This window comes from Talpa europaea, assembly GCF_964194135.1.
Source record: "Talpa europaea genome assembly, chromosome: 3".
Lineage (NCBI taxonomy): Eukaryota > Metazoa > Chordata > Mammalia > Eulipotyphla > Talpidae > Talpa > Talpa europaea.
This window is the reverse complement of record NC_140069.1, coordinates 41631990-41650272: the sequence shown is the minus strand read 5'-3', so window position 1 is coordinate 41650272 and position 18283 is coordinate 41631990. Positions and strand designations below refer to the sequence as shown.

The window sequence follows — 18283 nt, the reverse complement described above, 5'->3', positions numbered from 1 at the left end:
CCTAAATTGCTGTCAGCAGGATGTTTTTTATTATTGACTATTCACCTAGGGAATTTAATAAATATTCATCAAGACAGCGCAGCATAATTGGTTGAGCTACTTTTATTTTATCAGCTCTGCTGGAGGCCTTAGTCTTTGCTGCAAACCTTTGGGAGTTGCCAGGGGTTGACAATAAGAAGCTTTTGTAAGGTCCTTGGGGAGAAGAGTGGAGAGAAGAAAATAAGGTTGGTATCTATTATCATAAGCTACTTTCTGAACCTTATCAGGAGTTCTAAACCACTGTGAGCATCAACGATGTGCAGATCTATGAATATTCTATGATGTTATAAAAGACCCAATACATATTTAAATGATAGTTAGGAATCAAGTTAATTCATGGTGACTTATCAGATAGCAATCATTTAATATTTCAAGTCAATTCTAATCTACTACTTAAACTTGAGTGCGTATTTCTACACATTTATTTTCAAATTACCCATCAGTGTGGATTACTCAGAATTTGAAAGAAAAAAGATGATTTCTTTTGAACCTACACAATGGCATATCCAACAAAGAATAATTTCAAAATCATAAATTTAATATTTATTTAAAATGATAAATGTGATTCATATATAGGGGTTTTCTTTTATGTTTTGGGTCTGAGTTTAGATATTAAAGTCTTTTGGAAACATACAAATGTATCACCAACATAAGAAAGTCTTAATATATTTCCAACAACTTGTTTATCGACAGCTGGAACTCTCTAGTGTTCTAAAATAGCAGTCAGAACACCTTTTTGCATAGAAGTTGGCCTAAGCCATAAGCTACCTGGCTGAGGGTTTACAGATATCACTTCAGAAACAGTTTCTGGCATTGTAATATTCATCTTTTTCTTGCATGTTTCTATAGTTTGCATTCTAAGCTTACATTTGGTTTTGACCAGGTTTCTGATTTTTTGTTTTTCTACTTACTGGAATGCCCGTGAAGGTAACTGGAGGAGACTGCCAAGAAATGCTGAAGCTGCTGCCATTGGGGGTGAACTTGGCAGACCCAGGGATGGTCACTGGGGGTGTAGCCTGTCATACGGAAAACAGAGAAAGTTGTTATGAAAGAACACATTTCCTTAAAGTTTAAGCTGCTATTACCAAAGCAGTTGTGTCAATCACTAAGACTAAAATATCTATCTAATAGGAGGACACTAAACCAGTGAAAATAGTTAGAAATAAACTTTTTATATATCTAAGTAATCTTTCTAAAGAGGTTTTGACTGTAAATTTTTGAAAAGAAATTTGATTATAACACCCCTATTTTAATACCTGTAAGATCCCAATCATCCAGATCAAACTGGGAAGTCAACACTTTTTTACAGTGACGGCAGATATATAATTGGCATGACATTTTGGGAGGGTAACTTGGCAATATGTATCAAAATTCTTAATATTCTGTACATTAGCTATCCCTCTTCTAAGAATTTATTCTAAAGAAATGGTTACAAGGATGTTCACTGCAGAAACATACAAGAAAGTAAGTAAATAAATTACAAATGATGTTGTTAAGGAATGTTTATTGGCATGGGAAAATGTTCATGACCATTAAGTGGAAAAAACAAAACATTGTAAGAACAGCAATACAATAGCATTCCTTTTTTTTTTTTTTTTTTTTAATGAGTACACATACAGACACAAAATAAAGTTTTAAAGGACCTAAATATACTACTCAAGAGGTTCTCATCCTGGGAGCTAGGGATGAATTTTCTTTAAGTTTTTAGTGTGTTCTATCCTGAATATTTATAATATCTATAAACAGAAAACCGCCAAAATTATGACTATAAGTTTGGGAGGGACCTTTTAGATTACCTAGTGTATGTTCCAACTCTCATTATATAGATGAGTAAAATAATTAAATTAAGTTGGCTCAACTCCATCATTTCAGACCTAAATGCAACACTGACAAACAAGGACAAAGGAATGAATTATTCTTTTTGACCAACATTATAGGAGTCAGGAAGAAATTTATTGCATCAATTAGTAGTCAGCTCTATTCTATTGTTCTTAAGTTTAACTCAACTGAACAAGTGGCTGAATTCTTCCTCTACAGGTTTAGTTTTTAAAATTACAATGTAGTTGCTAGTGGCAGTGGTTTTGTAACTAGCACCACTGGAAAAATATTTTGGCAATACACAGCAAGAGTCATATGTTGTTTACGTTACATCCTCTGACTCAGTAGTTACTCTTCTAGGAATTTAAAGGAAAAAAAGCTACAGGATTTTTTTTATGTTGTTGTTCATAGCAGAGTTGTTCATAGTAGACATAATAATGATAGTGAAAATACTGGGTAGACTAAAAGAAAATGATTAAAATGATTTGGTGTTTTGATTTCACTGAGTATTACTCAGTTACATGGAAGAGTGTTTATAAAACAAGGGTGGGAAAACACAAATAGATATGCAAAAAAGATTTTTTTAATTAATTTTTTTTAAAGATTTTTTTTTTAAAGTTGCATAAGTTAGTTGAGAATCATGGGTAAAATGTTTTCATAAGATTTGAATGCGTCGAAATTTTATTAACACAAATCAACATTTAAAGGAGTTAATAATTGCTGGGGAACAAGAAGCTTTAGTTCTGTATTTGCAAGAATTTTCAGTAAGGTCTGACTTTGGTGAGATCATAACTGCCTAGAGGAGCTGTAACAACACACCGCTCGGCCCCATCCCTAGCCTCTGACCCCGGAGGTCAGGCAGGGTCCTGAGAATTGACATTTCTAACAAGTTTCCAATGATGCTGACATTGATATAGGGAACACTGCTCTGACCTGAGAGGGTTAGTTACTAACTCAGAAGATGGGGCATGACGCCCAGACTTGAGGTCCAGTGTGATTATATCAACATATATGCTTCTCAGTGCTCACCTTCTTTTGTTTTATTTTTATTTAATGGACACTCACAGCATGTGCCAGGCACCCTTCAGAGGGTCTTAAATAGTATAGGGAATTTATCTTTTATAACTACTTCTAAGGGACTGGCTACTTAGTGAGTAGGGGGGAGTCCAACAATTCATTGGGTCCCATCTGTGTCAGAACTTGGCTTTAAAAAAGAAAGGAAAAGTATTCAGTGATGGGGACACCGTTTGTGACGCTATTTTCCCACTGAGTTTTCTTTTAATTTCTTTTCATTTTCTCACAGATCAGAATGTTACCACTTTGGGTTAGGGGTTCAAAGGGCTCTCCTGCTCCCTTGCAAGTCACCTGGTAAGCATGGTCGGTGTGCACGAGGTAGAGGGTGGTGGGAGCTGAACGGCTCAAGGGCGTCATCAATTTAGTCTCGGTTTTGGCACAGGTTGTTTCTGCTCGGCTTGAATCTGGAATGGGGAAAGTAGGAGGCGAAGCCAGGGACTGAGAGGGGGAAACTGGGGCCAGGTTGCTCAGTCCGTCTGCTACCGAGTCTGTGTTGAGCTTGATCTCGGTGTAGTAGAAGTCCTCTTCGCCATCGCTGTAGTCAGAGTCCCCAACACGCCTAACGCAAAAGAGAGCCAAACAACTGTATTAAACCATCCATTTTCTTGCCTTGAAATCTCACACATGCTGCTCCCTCTGTCTGAAATGCTTTTCCTCTCTCTTGTCTGCCTGGCAAACACTTATCATTTAACTGTCCACTTTTATGAAAGCTTTCCTGGACTTTTTCAAGCAATTATTCAACCACTCAACAAATCAATCGATTGATTATTCAACAATTTACTGAGAATCTACTAGGCCAAGGCACTGCTATAGGGTTCTCCAATATCAGAATACAGTAGGAAGAATAAACTCTATCTTGATGGAAATCATAGTTTAGTGGGCGAGACAGACAAAAAAAACCATAAAGGAACAGATATTTAATAAATTAGGTAGTGATATGTCTCAGAAATTAAGTAGTGCAAGAATGTACTTAAGTTGAGTAAGTCCTAGGAGGTGTATTCTCAAATAGTGTTCAGAGGGAAGTTTTTCTCAGGAGGTGATTTGAGCAGAAACCTGAATGAGGTGTTGGGGGAACCCATGCAAAACCATGCAAAGAATGCACAGTGAGAAGGAGCACAAGGCTCTTTGAGTGGGGCGAGGAGATGTCTGCCAAGAAGGGAAGAAAGGTCAGTAATGCTCAAGGCATCAGGGAGAAAAATACAAACCATGAAGGAACAAATGGCAGAGGCAAGTTGCAGTAGGGCTTTGTAGCCTGCAGAAATGGTTTTGGGTTATTTTCTGAATGTGATGGACGCCACTGGGGAGTTTAAGAAGTCATCTTTTAAAAGGATCACTCTAGCTATTGTCTGGAGAATAAAGGACAGGAGAGCAAAAGCAAAAGCAAAATAAAGGAGCAGATCAGAGAGGCCATGGTCCTCCAGGGGGGTGCTGGCAGTGGCTGGATAAGGGGTGGTGGTAGAAGTGATGAGAAGTCAAATTTGGGATGTACTTTGAAGGTTAGGAGCTAGGATTTAACTCATAACTTAGCCTCTGTGCGCCCTTTGAAATGTACTCATTTTATTTAATTCAATTTATTTAATTCCTTGGCATGCATCTGTAAGTTTTTTAAACCTCTATCACCTCCCTAAGACTGTGATTCTCAGGGTTCTGTCTTGTTCAGCCTTATGTCACTCCACACACATCTGGCATGGAGTCGGCATGTATGAAATATTGACTGACTGAATGAAGTTATTGTATGTTATTGTAGCACAATGATTACCAGGGCAAATTCTGGAGCCACATTTCCTGGGTTCAAATCCTGGCACCTTCTAGATGTGTGTGTAATTTTGGTGCTCACATAGCCAAGTGCCTCATGTTCTTCATTGATAAAATGAGGTTATCATAGTGTCAGTTTGTTGGGAGGATTAACTGAATAAATTATACAGTGCTTAGTAGCTTTCCTGACATAATAAGCACAACATGTTTATTAAATAAAAATAGGGTTAGTATTGGAAGGATTCAATTTTTACCATCACCAGGAAAAGTGTCTTCTTGGTGCTTTTGAAATTCTTCTCCCTGAGTCATGGGAAACTGTACTTTGCTACAGAAAACTCTGGGTAAAATAAGATACCTGGCCATAAGCTAGATTTGCAGATCTAGCGACCTGGTTTTATGGAACAGCTAAGCAGAGACCTCTATCCACCTTCCAAGGATTATTCCCAAATTTCATGGACACATCCTGCAGTAGTCACTGACTCAGAATAAAATTTTTTTCCACTTAAAATCCCTACATAGAACTTAAAATACAAATCCCCCCCCCCTTTGGTCTTTTTGTCTTGCCAAATCAGGGGCTTCTTCCAGCATCTCCCCCCTCCCATCAGCTCTCAGGCTGAGGTGCCTGGGGAGGTGTCTTGGTGCTGTATCAGGTCTGGCTGGCCTTGGCTTTCTGTCAAGCCTACCATTCAAGACCCCAGAGAATGGGACGAAGAATGTGCGTCTGTTCTATTCCTGTCCCCACTTCCTTTCCAGTAAAGGGCAGGCTGACTTGCTACTGGCTGCTGAGTGCTACTAATAGACCCACAGGCCTGGGGGAAATTGTGTCCTACACTGGATAAATCAGGATCAACTCTGGGAGTGCAAGAATGGAGTGAGATTTAAGAGAAATCAGTGTACTTTTATACTGGCGTGGTGTGCATGCAGCTACATCAGATGCAAGATATATTTCCTTTGGGCTTTGATAGGCTCCCCTCCCCGCCCTCACACATAGCCAACACTCATTAAAAAAGTTCTATCATTTTACCACCACGTAACTGAGCTTCTAGATTAAGGCAGAGGCATGAGAGAGCTCATGCCCTGGGCTTCACACACAGATAGGCCTGGAGTCCTGCTAACCCAGGTCCCGCGCTGCAGCCGGCAGTAATTCATCAAGGCAATTTTAAGAGCCCCAGTAAAAAGGAAATCCTGGGGAAGCATTATGAATTTTATTCACCATGAGAGCACCCTAGGAGCACAAAGGAAAACTATGTGATGCCGCTTACCATCTATAAATACGTATATATGGTGTGTGCCTCTGTGCTGTGCTGAATAGGATTCAATTTTCTGGGCAGATGGACTTTAAAACAAATACCTTAGCTCCTGACGATAGCTTTGCGAAGTCTTTCTAAACCTTTAAATAAGTCTGAGCCATTTACGTTGTGAGTAGTCCTGACAATGAGGATTGAGGGGAGACATTGCAGCATTTCCTTCCTCAATGACGTCAGGAACAGGAATGTGGGTGTTCTGCCTCATACTACTCCAGTGTGGTATTTCTCGGAAGATGAAGGCAAACCCACTGGCTTGGGGAACAGAAATCCAGTCCAGCTGGGTCACACCCACACTGTTCTCTGACCTGCAAGTGGTGCTCAGAGGGGTCAGATTGTGCCCCCAAATATCAGCATTATGAATTAGGGAGCTAGATCCCTGTTTCTCTCTACTCCATAGTCCTACTGAAGGAGTTAGTACACAACAATCAGCAAAATCAAAATCACCTTAGAACCCTACTTTTTAACCATGTTTTTATGAATGATGCAGTCCCTAAATTTATCACTTGCAAGGCAAATTAGCCATAGATTTATTTCTCAACACTCATCTTGTTGGAAGAATTGCTCCATATCCAACCATTTGGGGGTGTGATCATGCATTTGACTTGCCTTATGCACAGCAGGTTATGACTTAGAGCTTTCCAAGGCCTCTTCTGAACAAGAAAGACCTAGACGCTAAAGAAGACTATGAAAATTACTGAACCATCGCCCTCTGCTGTGATTCCTAATCACTGCAGCTCCCAGGCTTCATTTTATCTTTCCTTGGAAGGATTTTTATAACAAGTTAAAGTGTAGGCTGTATAAATAAAGAGCTTATGAGAACAACCAAAATTGACAGAGCTCAGCCAGCAGGCATTTTAAGAACAGCAACAGAGCACTGACTGACACAGTGATTCTTCCTTTTCCACGACTTTGAGTCACCAATGCTCTCTACTCGCAAAGCACCCATTTAATCTTATAGTCAACTTCCAGGGGTCAAAATCCCTTGAAATGCAACCACAGATCCCAGCTTAAGACACTCTACCCTAGTGTTTTATATTTTCCAAATCATTTTCACATATGTTTTATTTTTTACCCTTACAGGGGATATTATTGGCCTCATTTCCAGAGAGAACTGAGGCTGGAAGCAGTAACTTGCCTAACATCACCTAGTAAGTAAATGAGGGAGAGCTTTACAACCTTTAAATCCCACATTTGTTACTGTTCTATATTGAATTCTATTACATGCAGCGCCCATCTCCCTAGTGATTGGAAAGGCCACTCAAGTCCAGTCTCTATTCCTGCACTGAGAAGTTTCAAGGCACCATGCAGGTCTGCAGGTGCAGATGGCTGGCAGAGATGACATCAAGCTCGGAAGGGAGGGCTGCCTCACCCAAGGTGAATGGTCCGGATGTGTTTCTGGATACCGGCTGCTGTGCTCAACACTTTCCCACAGTTTTTCCAGAGGCATTTAAACATCACCTTCATAGAGTTCTATAAAGGAGAGAGTTACATAAAAATGAAAAGTAACCCATCAACACACTCTTTCTGTCATCCCAACATGTTTCATTTACAAGAAAAGTCTTTCATTAGAATATTTTCCCTTATCTTGACTATAACACAGCACACCATTCTAGAACATTTTCAGCTTATGAGAATCTTGGTGACTTTAGATATTTCTCCACACCCTTCAGAAATACTAAACTCTGATAGAATATTGAATTCATTAAGGTGGTCACAGTGTCCTTTAGGCATGAGTGACAGTGGCGAACATTCATTGAGCACTTACCATGTACCAGGTCATCTCATTTAATCCTAAAAGATGGATACTGTTATTATAATCATTTTACAGATTCATAGAGCAACAGTAAAACATGTCCAGACAATGAAGCAGCTACTAGCAAAACTGGAATACTGATCCGGAGAGTCTGGCCACAGAAACCACCTTCTTCACCAGGACACAATTCCACATTCTTCTATAAGAGGCTCAGTATTTTCCCAAAGCAGTCCAACACAGTGATTTAGAACACTGGCTTCGGGCTTATTTTCTTAAGTCCCCAGTTCCTTTATTTATTGAGTAGGAAAAATAATCTCATTGGGTTATTATGATTAAATGAGTTATGAAAATGAATCATTTAGAATAACACAGGCATAATTATTCTACCAATGGCCACTATTGTTATGACTGTATTTCTTGGAGTAAATTTGACAAGGGATGAGTTTTCTGCAGGAAGGGCGCTTTTTGCTGAGATACTATCTCTTTGCTTATTGTTTCCTTGGGCATACTCACAACCACTTCCATGTGCTCACGAAGCTCCATTTCCTCTTCCCTCTGGCCACATAGCTAGTCTCATTTCCCAGTCTCCCTTGCAGCTGTCACTGATTTAGGACCAATGGAATATGGGCAAAAATGATATACATCCCATCTAAGCCTCACCCCCATGCTACTTCCCAACACCATCTCCAGCTTGCTCTACTGACTAGATGCTGAGGATATCTGAGGGGACAGGGCAAAACCACTGCCTCTGGGTTCTTACTCTTTTGTTTGCTACAAACCCTATATGGCAGTCTTGTTATAGATACCTTGTTATAGAAAGCTATAGATCCCTTCTTAGAATAATTATAATGTCTTAAATAAAATACATAGAGTTACAAAGAAAAGTGAGTGCATTGAAGCAGTTATTAAAATATAAAAAATATTTAGTGGTATGGCAATTTAATATATTCAATAATATCTTCAAGTAGGTTCAGTAATTACCATAATTTCAAAGTGGTGTCAAGCACAGATGATATTTCATGATACCTATTAAAATTGCAATATGACGTGAAAATATCTGATTTCAATAATAAAGTTACAGGTGGCATTAAATTTATTTATTGTGAGTTGATATCTTCAATCATAATTGCAGGAAATGCGAAGTTACAGTTAAGAGGTTAATGATAACAGTGACATACCTTCCCCCTAAGTCATGACCACAGACCCCCTGAATTATGTCCATCCCTTTGGGGATCTCTGGATTCCAGGTAGTGACCACCTGCACTAGAAGGAAGGAGTCTGGATTCCTGGAGGTTCTCTGTGTGGGCCAGAAACATCCCCTTTACCACCCTCACCGACCTACCTGGATTGTGATATGAGAGGTAAAAAAGCCACTGAGGTTTGGAATTGGGTTATTTCAATCTTAAGCCTATCCTGACCAATAAACATAGGCGTGATGGTATCTTCCCTGAAGACTGAATTAAGGTAGCTTTGTTGACGAGTTTAATCAGATTTCTGTTATCAAGTTCTTGTGGTCCCCCCATCCTAGTCTGTTCTATGAATCATTTACACATTTAGAAGATGACTCATCCAGCCATTACTGATATCCTGATTCAGATAGCCATCTCCACTGAAGACTATGTCTTAGTTTCTCAACTGAAAAGGTACTTGGAAACTACCAGAACTGAGGTCCTGTATGTTGGGAAGTGGTCTCTTTCAGGATGCTGGCAAGTGGAGATGAGCACATTGTTGCAGTCGCCAGAGGAGAGTGACAGCAGAAAGAGCTCACTGTTCTGTGAGCTTCATGAGCCCAGGACCTTACTGTGTCGCAGAGGCTCTGCCCAGTGGCCGGCATTCACACCACAGCAGCCTGACCATTACTGCTGCAGCTCCCGGGCATCATGAGCAGCTCGCAGAATCATGCAGCGCTGGGCTATAGGAGTGTCAGCTCCAAAGAAGCTCCAACTCTTTGTAGCTGAAGCTATTCAAGGGAGGTTGAGAAGCAAAGATATGACTAGAAGCTTTTGAAAGTATATGATCCTATGGACACTGTGTATTCTAAGGGTATTTTGTACATTTCAGGGTCCATGATCTCCTTGGGTCACTAATCTAAACACAGGGGATATAAGATGAGCCAGGGGAGAGTTTAGATCCCACTCCCTTGCCCCCAAGGTTTGCAGAAAGGAATGCTGCTGGCTATTTTTTATGTAAAGCATAGAACTTGACTTAACAATATTAGTGAGCAAATCCTCACACTATGCATGCTTTCTGCCCATTTTTCAAATGATGAATTTATACTATAAAAAAATCTTCCACTTAAGGGAATTAATGACTCAAACTGAAATTATAGATATCTGGTAGTCAAATATCTGTCTAGAAATGAAGTCATGATTGATGAAAACATTTTGATTCATTTCAAATCTTTCTGTTGATAGTATTCTCATTTTTTAAGCAAAATATTTATTTAGCAAGAAATATTCCACATGCCAAGGAGAGAGAGTGAAAGAAAGAGGCTACTCTCCAGGAACTTACATCATAGTGGGGAGAGAGAAATGATAATAAGTGGGAATTGTTTTCCATATGACAAGGTTACTGGAGATGGTTGTGGGGCTACTTGAGGTCAGGTGATGTGTCTAGAAAGCAACTTTTAAAAAAAATTTATTTATTTATACAAGCACTGGGTACAGTCAGAAGCGCAGGAGGGTGAGAGAACTCACCAGAGTCAGAGTGGGGAACAGAACAGGCAGACTAATGAAATACACTGCTGAGGGGAGCAGCGGGAGGCAGGAGAGGTCTGCGCGCCATGTGGGACCCTCGCTGGCGTCCGGGGATCAAACCGGGGGGCTGCAGAGGCTGCGGGTAGCTTCGCAGCCCAGAGCTCAACTGCTGCACCACCAGGGGAGGCCCTAGAAAGCAACTTTTGAGCCGGAACTTGAAGGACAGAGAAGGAACCAGTCATGTTAGGAACTAGAGTTTCCCAGGTAGAAGGAAGAGTTACTACAAAAGTCTGGAAGATCAGAAAAGACTGAGTTTAGAGGGACTCATTTGTTTGAGATAAAGGGTAGAGGCAAGGAGGGCCAGATGCCAGAGAACCAGGCACGCAGTTTTTAGCATGGTGGGATGGAAGTCAGACTGCCATGGGTTAGAGAAAAAGTGGGATTTAAAGAAGTGGACAGAGCAAATGCCAACTTTTTCAGGAAATTTTGCCAATATATGAGCAAAATACGAATCCAAAGACTTAATGATATTTATTTGATTTATTTATATTCATTTGGTGGTTCCTACCAATTACTCAATTATATAAAAGCTTTCCTAATTAATATAATGTATTACACAAGATATCAAGCCAAATTCCTTCTCTATCTTAGGAATTTCTTAAAATCTCAAAATGTTGATTGCTTTAGTAAATGACAATTATAGTAATATTTTTGTGGCATAACATATTATTTATAAGCTTGCTGTTTGTAGTTCTTGTAATAATGTCACGTTGGTCTTCAAATTGTAAGTAACAAACTTGATATGGATTATAGGAAAATAAATGTCATTAGCATAATTCCATTCCTTAGTTATCATTCATCAGTTCCAGAGGCTGATAAAGAGACATCAAACCCCAAAATACAATAAAGTTGATCACTATCCTCTAAATCCTATAGAATTAGGATAAATTATTTGAGCATTATCTCCTCAGTAACGCCCACACCTTGTCTGGCTGGAACTCTGCTGAGGAGTCCAAAGAAATCTGTTGCCCCAAGAAATTTACAGTGGATATGAAAAAATATGATCAATTTTGCCTCCTCCTTTCTTCTTAATTTTGCTGAATTTTCAAGAGGCATGTTGGGGGATAGACTAAATAGTTTTTAGCAACATAAGCTCTTTGAGAGCAAGAACCAGGACTTCTAGCCCAACACGCTACTGCAATGCCTAACAAAACATACCAGTAAGTATTTGTTGTGTTGAATCTTGGCTAAGATGTGTTTTGGGGCAATGAGGCATATTTGAGACCTCTTTACTTAGTCATTTTGGAATTTACTTAGTAAACAATCTATGTTCAAAAATGTTTTTCAAAAAGATTATCATTCTGTAGAATTCAAGATGATTTCCCAGCATGATTGCCACTTGATTACCTTCTCTGGCTGTAAATTGCCTTCTCAAGGGAGATCCGTGGTGATGATGGGCACTGAATTATACATGGTTTCCTCTTCACTCCATATTATACTTTTTTCACTCCAACCTTATACACCTTCAATTGGCAGCAACTTGAGAAAGGTCTAAGTTCACCAGGAGAGGATGGAAAATCTACTGCAGGAAAATTATTTTCTAATTTATAATGTCTCAGGTCATTAGCATTAGCAATTAGAAGGCCTTTACACTTTAGATGCGCAGAGAAAATTTCTGTTGATTTGCAAAGTGGAGGCACTGATAGGAGTTCAGGAGGTAGAAGACCCTGGGAGGCAGGAGAGGATGAATTCCTCAGCGGCCTTTAGCCAGGCTACCAGCAAACAGTGACTAAATTCTCCTGGACAAAATGCTACTCTGCTCTTCCAGAATTCTGATAGCCCTCTGGGATCTGGAGACCCCTTTCTTTACTCGCCTTCTCAGGCTTAGGAGTGGAAATGGCCATGCTCTGTTGTTAGCTGCTCGGGTAATGCATCACATCCATCTACTTTCTCCAATCCTGTCTACACCAAGTGGCCTCTTTATTGAACTCTTCTCAATTACCCCACTTGGGTATACTACCTGCCTCTTGCTAGACCCTTGACTGATGCAGGGGAAAAGAAGTTACAAAAGAATATAAACATCATCTTTTGTGGGGAGGAGCTGCGGTACAGAATGCAAATAAAAATGCATTATTGCATGGCAGAAATATTGGGGCAGGGTTATCTTACTTTTCATTCATTAATAGCAAATTTAAAAAATACCCCATCCTTAATGAGAAAGTTATTTCTTTAAAAATGGAGGTCACTCTATAATACCTGCTGAAGTAATTATAGAGAGCACAAGTACACTAACATCATTATGTCAACTTTAATGAAATCAAATGGCCTCAATCTACACAGGCAAAGGATGTTCTTGCATTAAACTATGAGACCCCATAAATGGCAATAAAGTACTTTTCAAAGTCCCTAACACCCTCAATGGAAACAAGTCCTTTGTCTACAAATAGGCTACTTGCTGTTGCATTAAAGGAAAGCAAGTTATGGGAAGAGAAGAACAGGAAAACATAGCTCAATAAATGACGTCCAGGTTGCCCACGGGTACAAGCTCGCCCAATGAAGCCAAAGCAAGCAAAGCTGCTGGCAGTTGCAGGAGCCAAGTCTGAACAATTTGTGCTTCAACCCCGGCTTCTCGGCGCATCTCTCACAGATATTCACAAAGCTGCATAAAGTAGAGGGAGGCCACTGTGCTCAGGAACTGCGATGTGTTAGGGTCTTCACACATTTGCCTTACTCACACTCCACTTCCACTCCCAGGAGGATCAGCTCCCAGCCGTCACAAGCAGACTCGTGGAATCTCACATGAACCCAAAGTGAGATATGCAGCAGCTTCCAGGCAAGCTCTTTAGAATCACCTAATGTTGAGCCTGTGGGCTCTGATGGTTGGAGAGAACTTCCTGGAGATTCTTCACTAGCTCTCAGACTGCCTGACACCAACTTCTTTGGGCAACAGGCTGCTATGTTTGGCTGAGGCTTCCCTCACCTCTCTGCTCACCCTTCCTGTGACAATCCTTGATCCTGTTTATGGATCATTTCTTACTGAGGGAATTGAGAATGTGCTCAGGTATGTTTTACATGATGACTGGTGTGTGTGTGTGTGTGTGTGTGTGCTGGGTGGGGGTAGGGACGATGTTCATGTATCCAAGTCTCTGACCATGGTCTCTGGGAAAGAAAGGATCCAATTTTTCTGTGCAGCTGCATTCGACGTTTCACAGCCTGCCTCATGGGAACCCACACCCCTCGGTGGAGGTGCCAGTTGCTCTCTAGGATCAAGAGTTCCACTCAGACCTTCAGCAGGTTCTAAAAGACTAGTAAGTGAATAGATATATTTGGAAATCTGGCTACTGTCTCGAAACTGTAGGGATTCCAGTTCTTTCCTTTATTGGGAAAGCAGCCTTATACACGCCATCTCGCCACTATAGAGCTTTATTTTTTTTTTTTAATTTTTTAAATAAGAGAACTGAGCAAGATTAGTGGTTTGGCATCTACAAGGTATATGAGGGTGATACAAAGCAATGGGTGAATTAAAATATATGCCAAGCATGGATTAAACACCTCCCACCTAATAAGCACTGTTGATAGATTGTGAGGATAACAAAAAAAGTTTTTGTCATAAAATACAGAATGTATTCCTTTGTCTCTGGCTTCTTTACCTCAGTACAAAGTTTTTGAGACCACCCACTGTTCCATATATTAATAGTTTCTTCCCTTCTATGGTGCTATAGTTTTCCATTGTATGAATGTACCTCAACTTGTTTATTCAAATTGATGGACATTTGGGTTTTCCACTTTAGGTTAATAATGAATAAAACTCTTACGACTAATTGTTTACAAGTCCTTTTGTGGATATACATTTTCTTATCTCTTAGGTAAATATCAAAGAACAAAATGGTTGGGTAGCAGGGAAAGGGTATACTTAACTTTATAAGACATTGCCAAACTGTTTTACAAAGTGATTGTACCATTTTACAGTCCCACCAGCAATAAAATGAGTTCCTGTTCCTAAATCTGGTATTTTGTACAGCAAAAAGTGCACACTGTCCCCACTTCCTTAAGTTTCTATAATTAGCAAAATGAATCTATAGTCACGGGAGTCAGATCAGTGTTGCCTGTGGCGAGGGGAGGCATCTGCCTGCTGGCATTAACCGGCATGGTGGTTACACAGGTGAACACAGTCAAACTCAGTGTTCATTTTATCATGTGGAAATGATACCTAAGTAAAGCTGATTTTAACGGATTTCTATAATAAAAACAAAAGCACTCATGACTTCATATAGATTCATAGTCACTATATATTTTCTTGACCCGTGGATTGTAAAAGTGCGTCTCATCTTTGGGAATATCTGTAGGTTTCTAGATTTGGTAAGTGATCCTCTAACATGAAGAGGTAGAGCATGGGCTGGACAATTTCTGAAGTCCTCTGAGCTCCAATGTTCCAGGTCCTATGTACTGCGTGGCAGGTTATTCTAAGATCCTGTCGCTAAATTGCCTAGCCCTCACTCTTCTTTACCCTCATCCAATCAGCTCCTCCATTCTGGCTGGCGATGCTGTGTCATCACTGAGAAATCTGTACAGTGTGACCCTGAGCTGCTTTTCTTAGCACCGCCCTCCCCAGCAGCTCTAGCAGATGGGTCTATTTCTGGAGCAGCAGTTCTTGCAGAAGGCGCTCTCTGCTCAAAATTAGTGGGTTAGGAATTAAGTCAGCTCAGAGACTGGCAACATGCTTATTCGTGAGGACTTTCTGGGTTTGTTTTCTTTTCAGAGCAGTCATTCACAGTTTAAAGTGATTCATTACTTTTTGGTTCTGAAAGATTGAAAATGCAGAGTGGAGCAAATGATTAATTCATTGTTTACTACTGTACGACTATTACTGAAGCATTTTTTGTTAACTCAGCATGTTTCTCTGACTTGATATTCTCTCTACTCCACAGGTAAAACTGCATAGTCAAGACATCTGTGAAAGAAATGAAAATGATGAAGACTGGAATTCAGTGATTGCCTTTGAGTTGCTGTTAATCTGGAATCTAGAGTCCTGAGTCAGATTTCCTTATATGGCCTCCAATTTCTGTCACCATTATAACTGCCCTGACCCTTTTCTTCATCATAGGCTGGCCTCTCCCATTAACCCTAATTAAGTATCAGGTGTCCGAGGGGCCCAGGGACATTCTGTGGCATTAACGGGTCAATATAGGGTCAGAAGGGAGGAAAGAGACAAGCACCTCCTTTTCTTCATACCCATGATTCTCAAATTTCCTATATAGTCAAATGGGCAAAATGGGAAAATGGGCAAAAGAGAAAGCAAAATATTCATAGCTCATGTTTATTGTTCATATAATCCTCACAACAACCCTATCAATGTGGTGGAATCATCAACAAATGAGGAAACTGAGGTTTAGAGAGGTTAAGTGAGTTTTGCTTAAGGTCTCATAAATATTAGAGCTGGAGTGTAAATTCCACACCCTAAAGTATTTTATCTTGTGCAGGAGTAGAAAAACACAGAACCTAAAGGAATCAGGAGTCTGACATGGAGAAACGCACATTTCTAATTAGTTATCGGCATGTTTTGATTTTCTAGAGGTCTTCTGGATTGATGGTTAAAGCTATCTTTACATAGAATTTTTCTAACTCCAGGAGAGGTATCCAAGGTCACTGCGTCACCTTGTGGTCATGATGGGAACTGCACGCACAGACCCAGATTCCTGGCTCACATTACCAGGGTTTTCCCTGAGCGTGGAATTACTGTCTGAAATCTCAGAGTAAAAATTCTTTTAGAACTGGGCTTGACACAGTTGATTGGCTTATCTCTAGACCCAGAAGAAAGATTTTCATTCCCCTTCTCACATTCCTTCCTACGTTGGCTCAAGTTCTCTTAAGAGTGAAGGTCCTTCATGCAGTAAGGTGCTTTTCTCAGCAGAGAGCCTGGAGTTCTCGCTGCCCTAGATTTCTTTCCAAATGCTCTGGCACTCCCCACTTCCACCCTGCCATGTAAAGTTGGTTGTAGCTGTGTCTCATTAGTTCCTTTCTACGTTATTCTCCTCTGTGGGCGGAGGAAAATGTGGATTCTTTGAATTAATTTGTCCCAAGAATTTCCTTTTTGCTATTTCAGCTAAACTGATCTTATCCCTGCTACATATGAGCTACATGACTTTGGGCAATTTACATAATCTCAAAGATTCTCTTCTGCAAAATGGGAAAAAGAATATGCCAAGCATTTTTGTGATGTTTAAATGAACTGCTACATTTAAAAGCATTTTGTAAACTACAACTAAGCGTGCAAATGCAGCTATTATTAGCAAATATTTTTTCCTCACTACTGATAGATAATAATGCACATCATGCTTTTCCTCTGTCATATAAGTGGACAGTGGACAGAAAGAGATGAGAATGAGGAGTCCTTTTATGGGCGTATAGATGAAAGAGAGCTTCCATATGAGGGGAAAGGTAAGGACTATTGCTTCATTATCAGATATAGGAAATGCCACCTCCTCTTTTGTTTGGGGTTCTAAATGTCTATCATGATATATCCCATTTTTAGTACATGGGGGTTTGGGGGTTGTAAGAGTTTTTCTACTTAAGTTCACATTTAATCTTCATGAGTGTCCTGAGACACGTGTGCTAAAATTTGTTTGACTGTTTTACAGATGAAGTCCTAGAGAAAGACAGATAAACTCAGTTCTGAGTTTATCTGAGTTTATCCTGTGGGATGGGTCTGTGCCCACTTCAAATAAATGCCATTTTTTAGCCCAACGAATCAATGCTAATAAACTCAGAAAGTGGCAAAATCCCAAACCATATCCCAAAGTCACAATGAAGCTGGTTTTGTACTTTTGAGTTCCTGCTTTGGCCTGTGGATCTATCTTCCAAAGGATTATTGGTAAATCAGATATTTGAACAGAGAACTCAAATGCCAGAGGAGACAGGAGTAGTGGAGGGTTCCCAACCAGGACATAACTGCTGATTTTGTCTGCGAGCTAAACACTAAGTATGGGACAGAAAGAACTCGGGCTTCTGAGACCACAAGACTCACTTGTATATGGCCATTTACATCTCAGTAGAAAATCAGACTGCAACTAGCATCAAGCATGTGATGACATGAAAGATGTTTGAAGGAGTCAGTAGGGGAAGGGGTGAGAAGACAGGGCAGCACAGTGCTGGAAATCCTCCTAGAGGTTCCTTAACCCAGAGCTGAGGATGCCAAGAGAGACTTGGTTGCTGGTCTAACCTGGGCAGCAAAGAATTAACTAGATCTTAAAAAAACAAAAGAGATTCTATAAATGCCATTTTGTTATGAAGTTTTTTTTTTCTTTTTCCTCTATTACTAGAGGAAAGTTAGTTGAAGTTAACTTCCCCTAAATTAGTTGAAGTCTGTAACACTTAAATACAATTCTGATCAGTGCAATCGCATTGCAATGCAAGAGGATGAATTTTGTCTCATGGCTACTTTAGCAATCTAAGGCTCTGAGTTTTCAACAGTGAACTTTACACATACTGTGCTCTGAGTTTTTGTCATGGGCTGGGCCCTGCCTGATGAGAGCCTGGATCATGCTCGGATGACCCTAGATAGAAAGTCTGTGCAGCCTGAAGCAACAGGATAAGACTTCAGGTCTATGCATCTGTCCTGCCTGCATGTTCCCACTGCTACAAGTGCCACTCGCTCTCCCAGACTAGTCAAGCGAAGACCCTGCATCCCTGGGGAGCCACAGGATGCCAGAACAACTCTAGCCCCCCTGCTGGATGAACTCTGTGTGAAACAGCAGCTCCTCAAACCACTGCCTCCAGGAAGGACAGGAGACTACATTAATACTTGGTCTCTGGGTAAAGCTTGCCTATATAACCTGGGAATG

At 40.3% G+C, this 18283-nt stretch overlaps 1 protein-coding gene across 1 annotated transcript in view; it reads right to left on the bottom strand.

The window, feature by feature from the left end:
- Positions 1 to 18283, bottom strand: part of ZNF704 (zinc finger protein 704) — a gene marked incomplete at both ends in the record, with an annotated part of 185487 nt that overhangs the window by 7398 nt on the left and 159806 nt on the right. Inside the window, 3 exons of the mRNA XM_084230414.1 lie at positions 951 to 1055; positions 3223 to 3490; positions 7363 to 7463. Of these exons, the coding sequence (XP_084086540.1) occupies positions 951 to 1055; positions 3223 to 3490; positions 7363 to 7463 (474 nt within the window). The remainder of the gene's footprint in view (positions 1 to 950; positions 1056 to 3222; positions 3491 to 7362; positions 7464 to 18283) is intronic.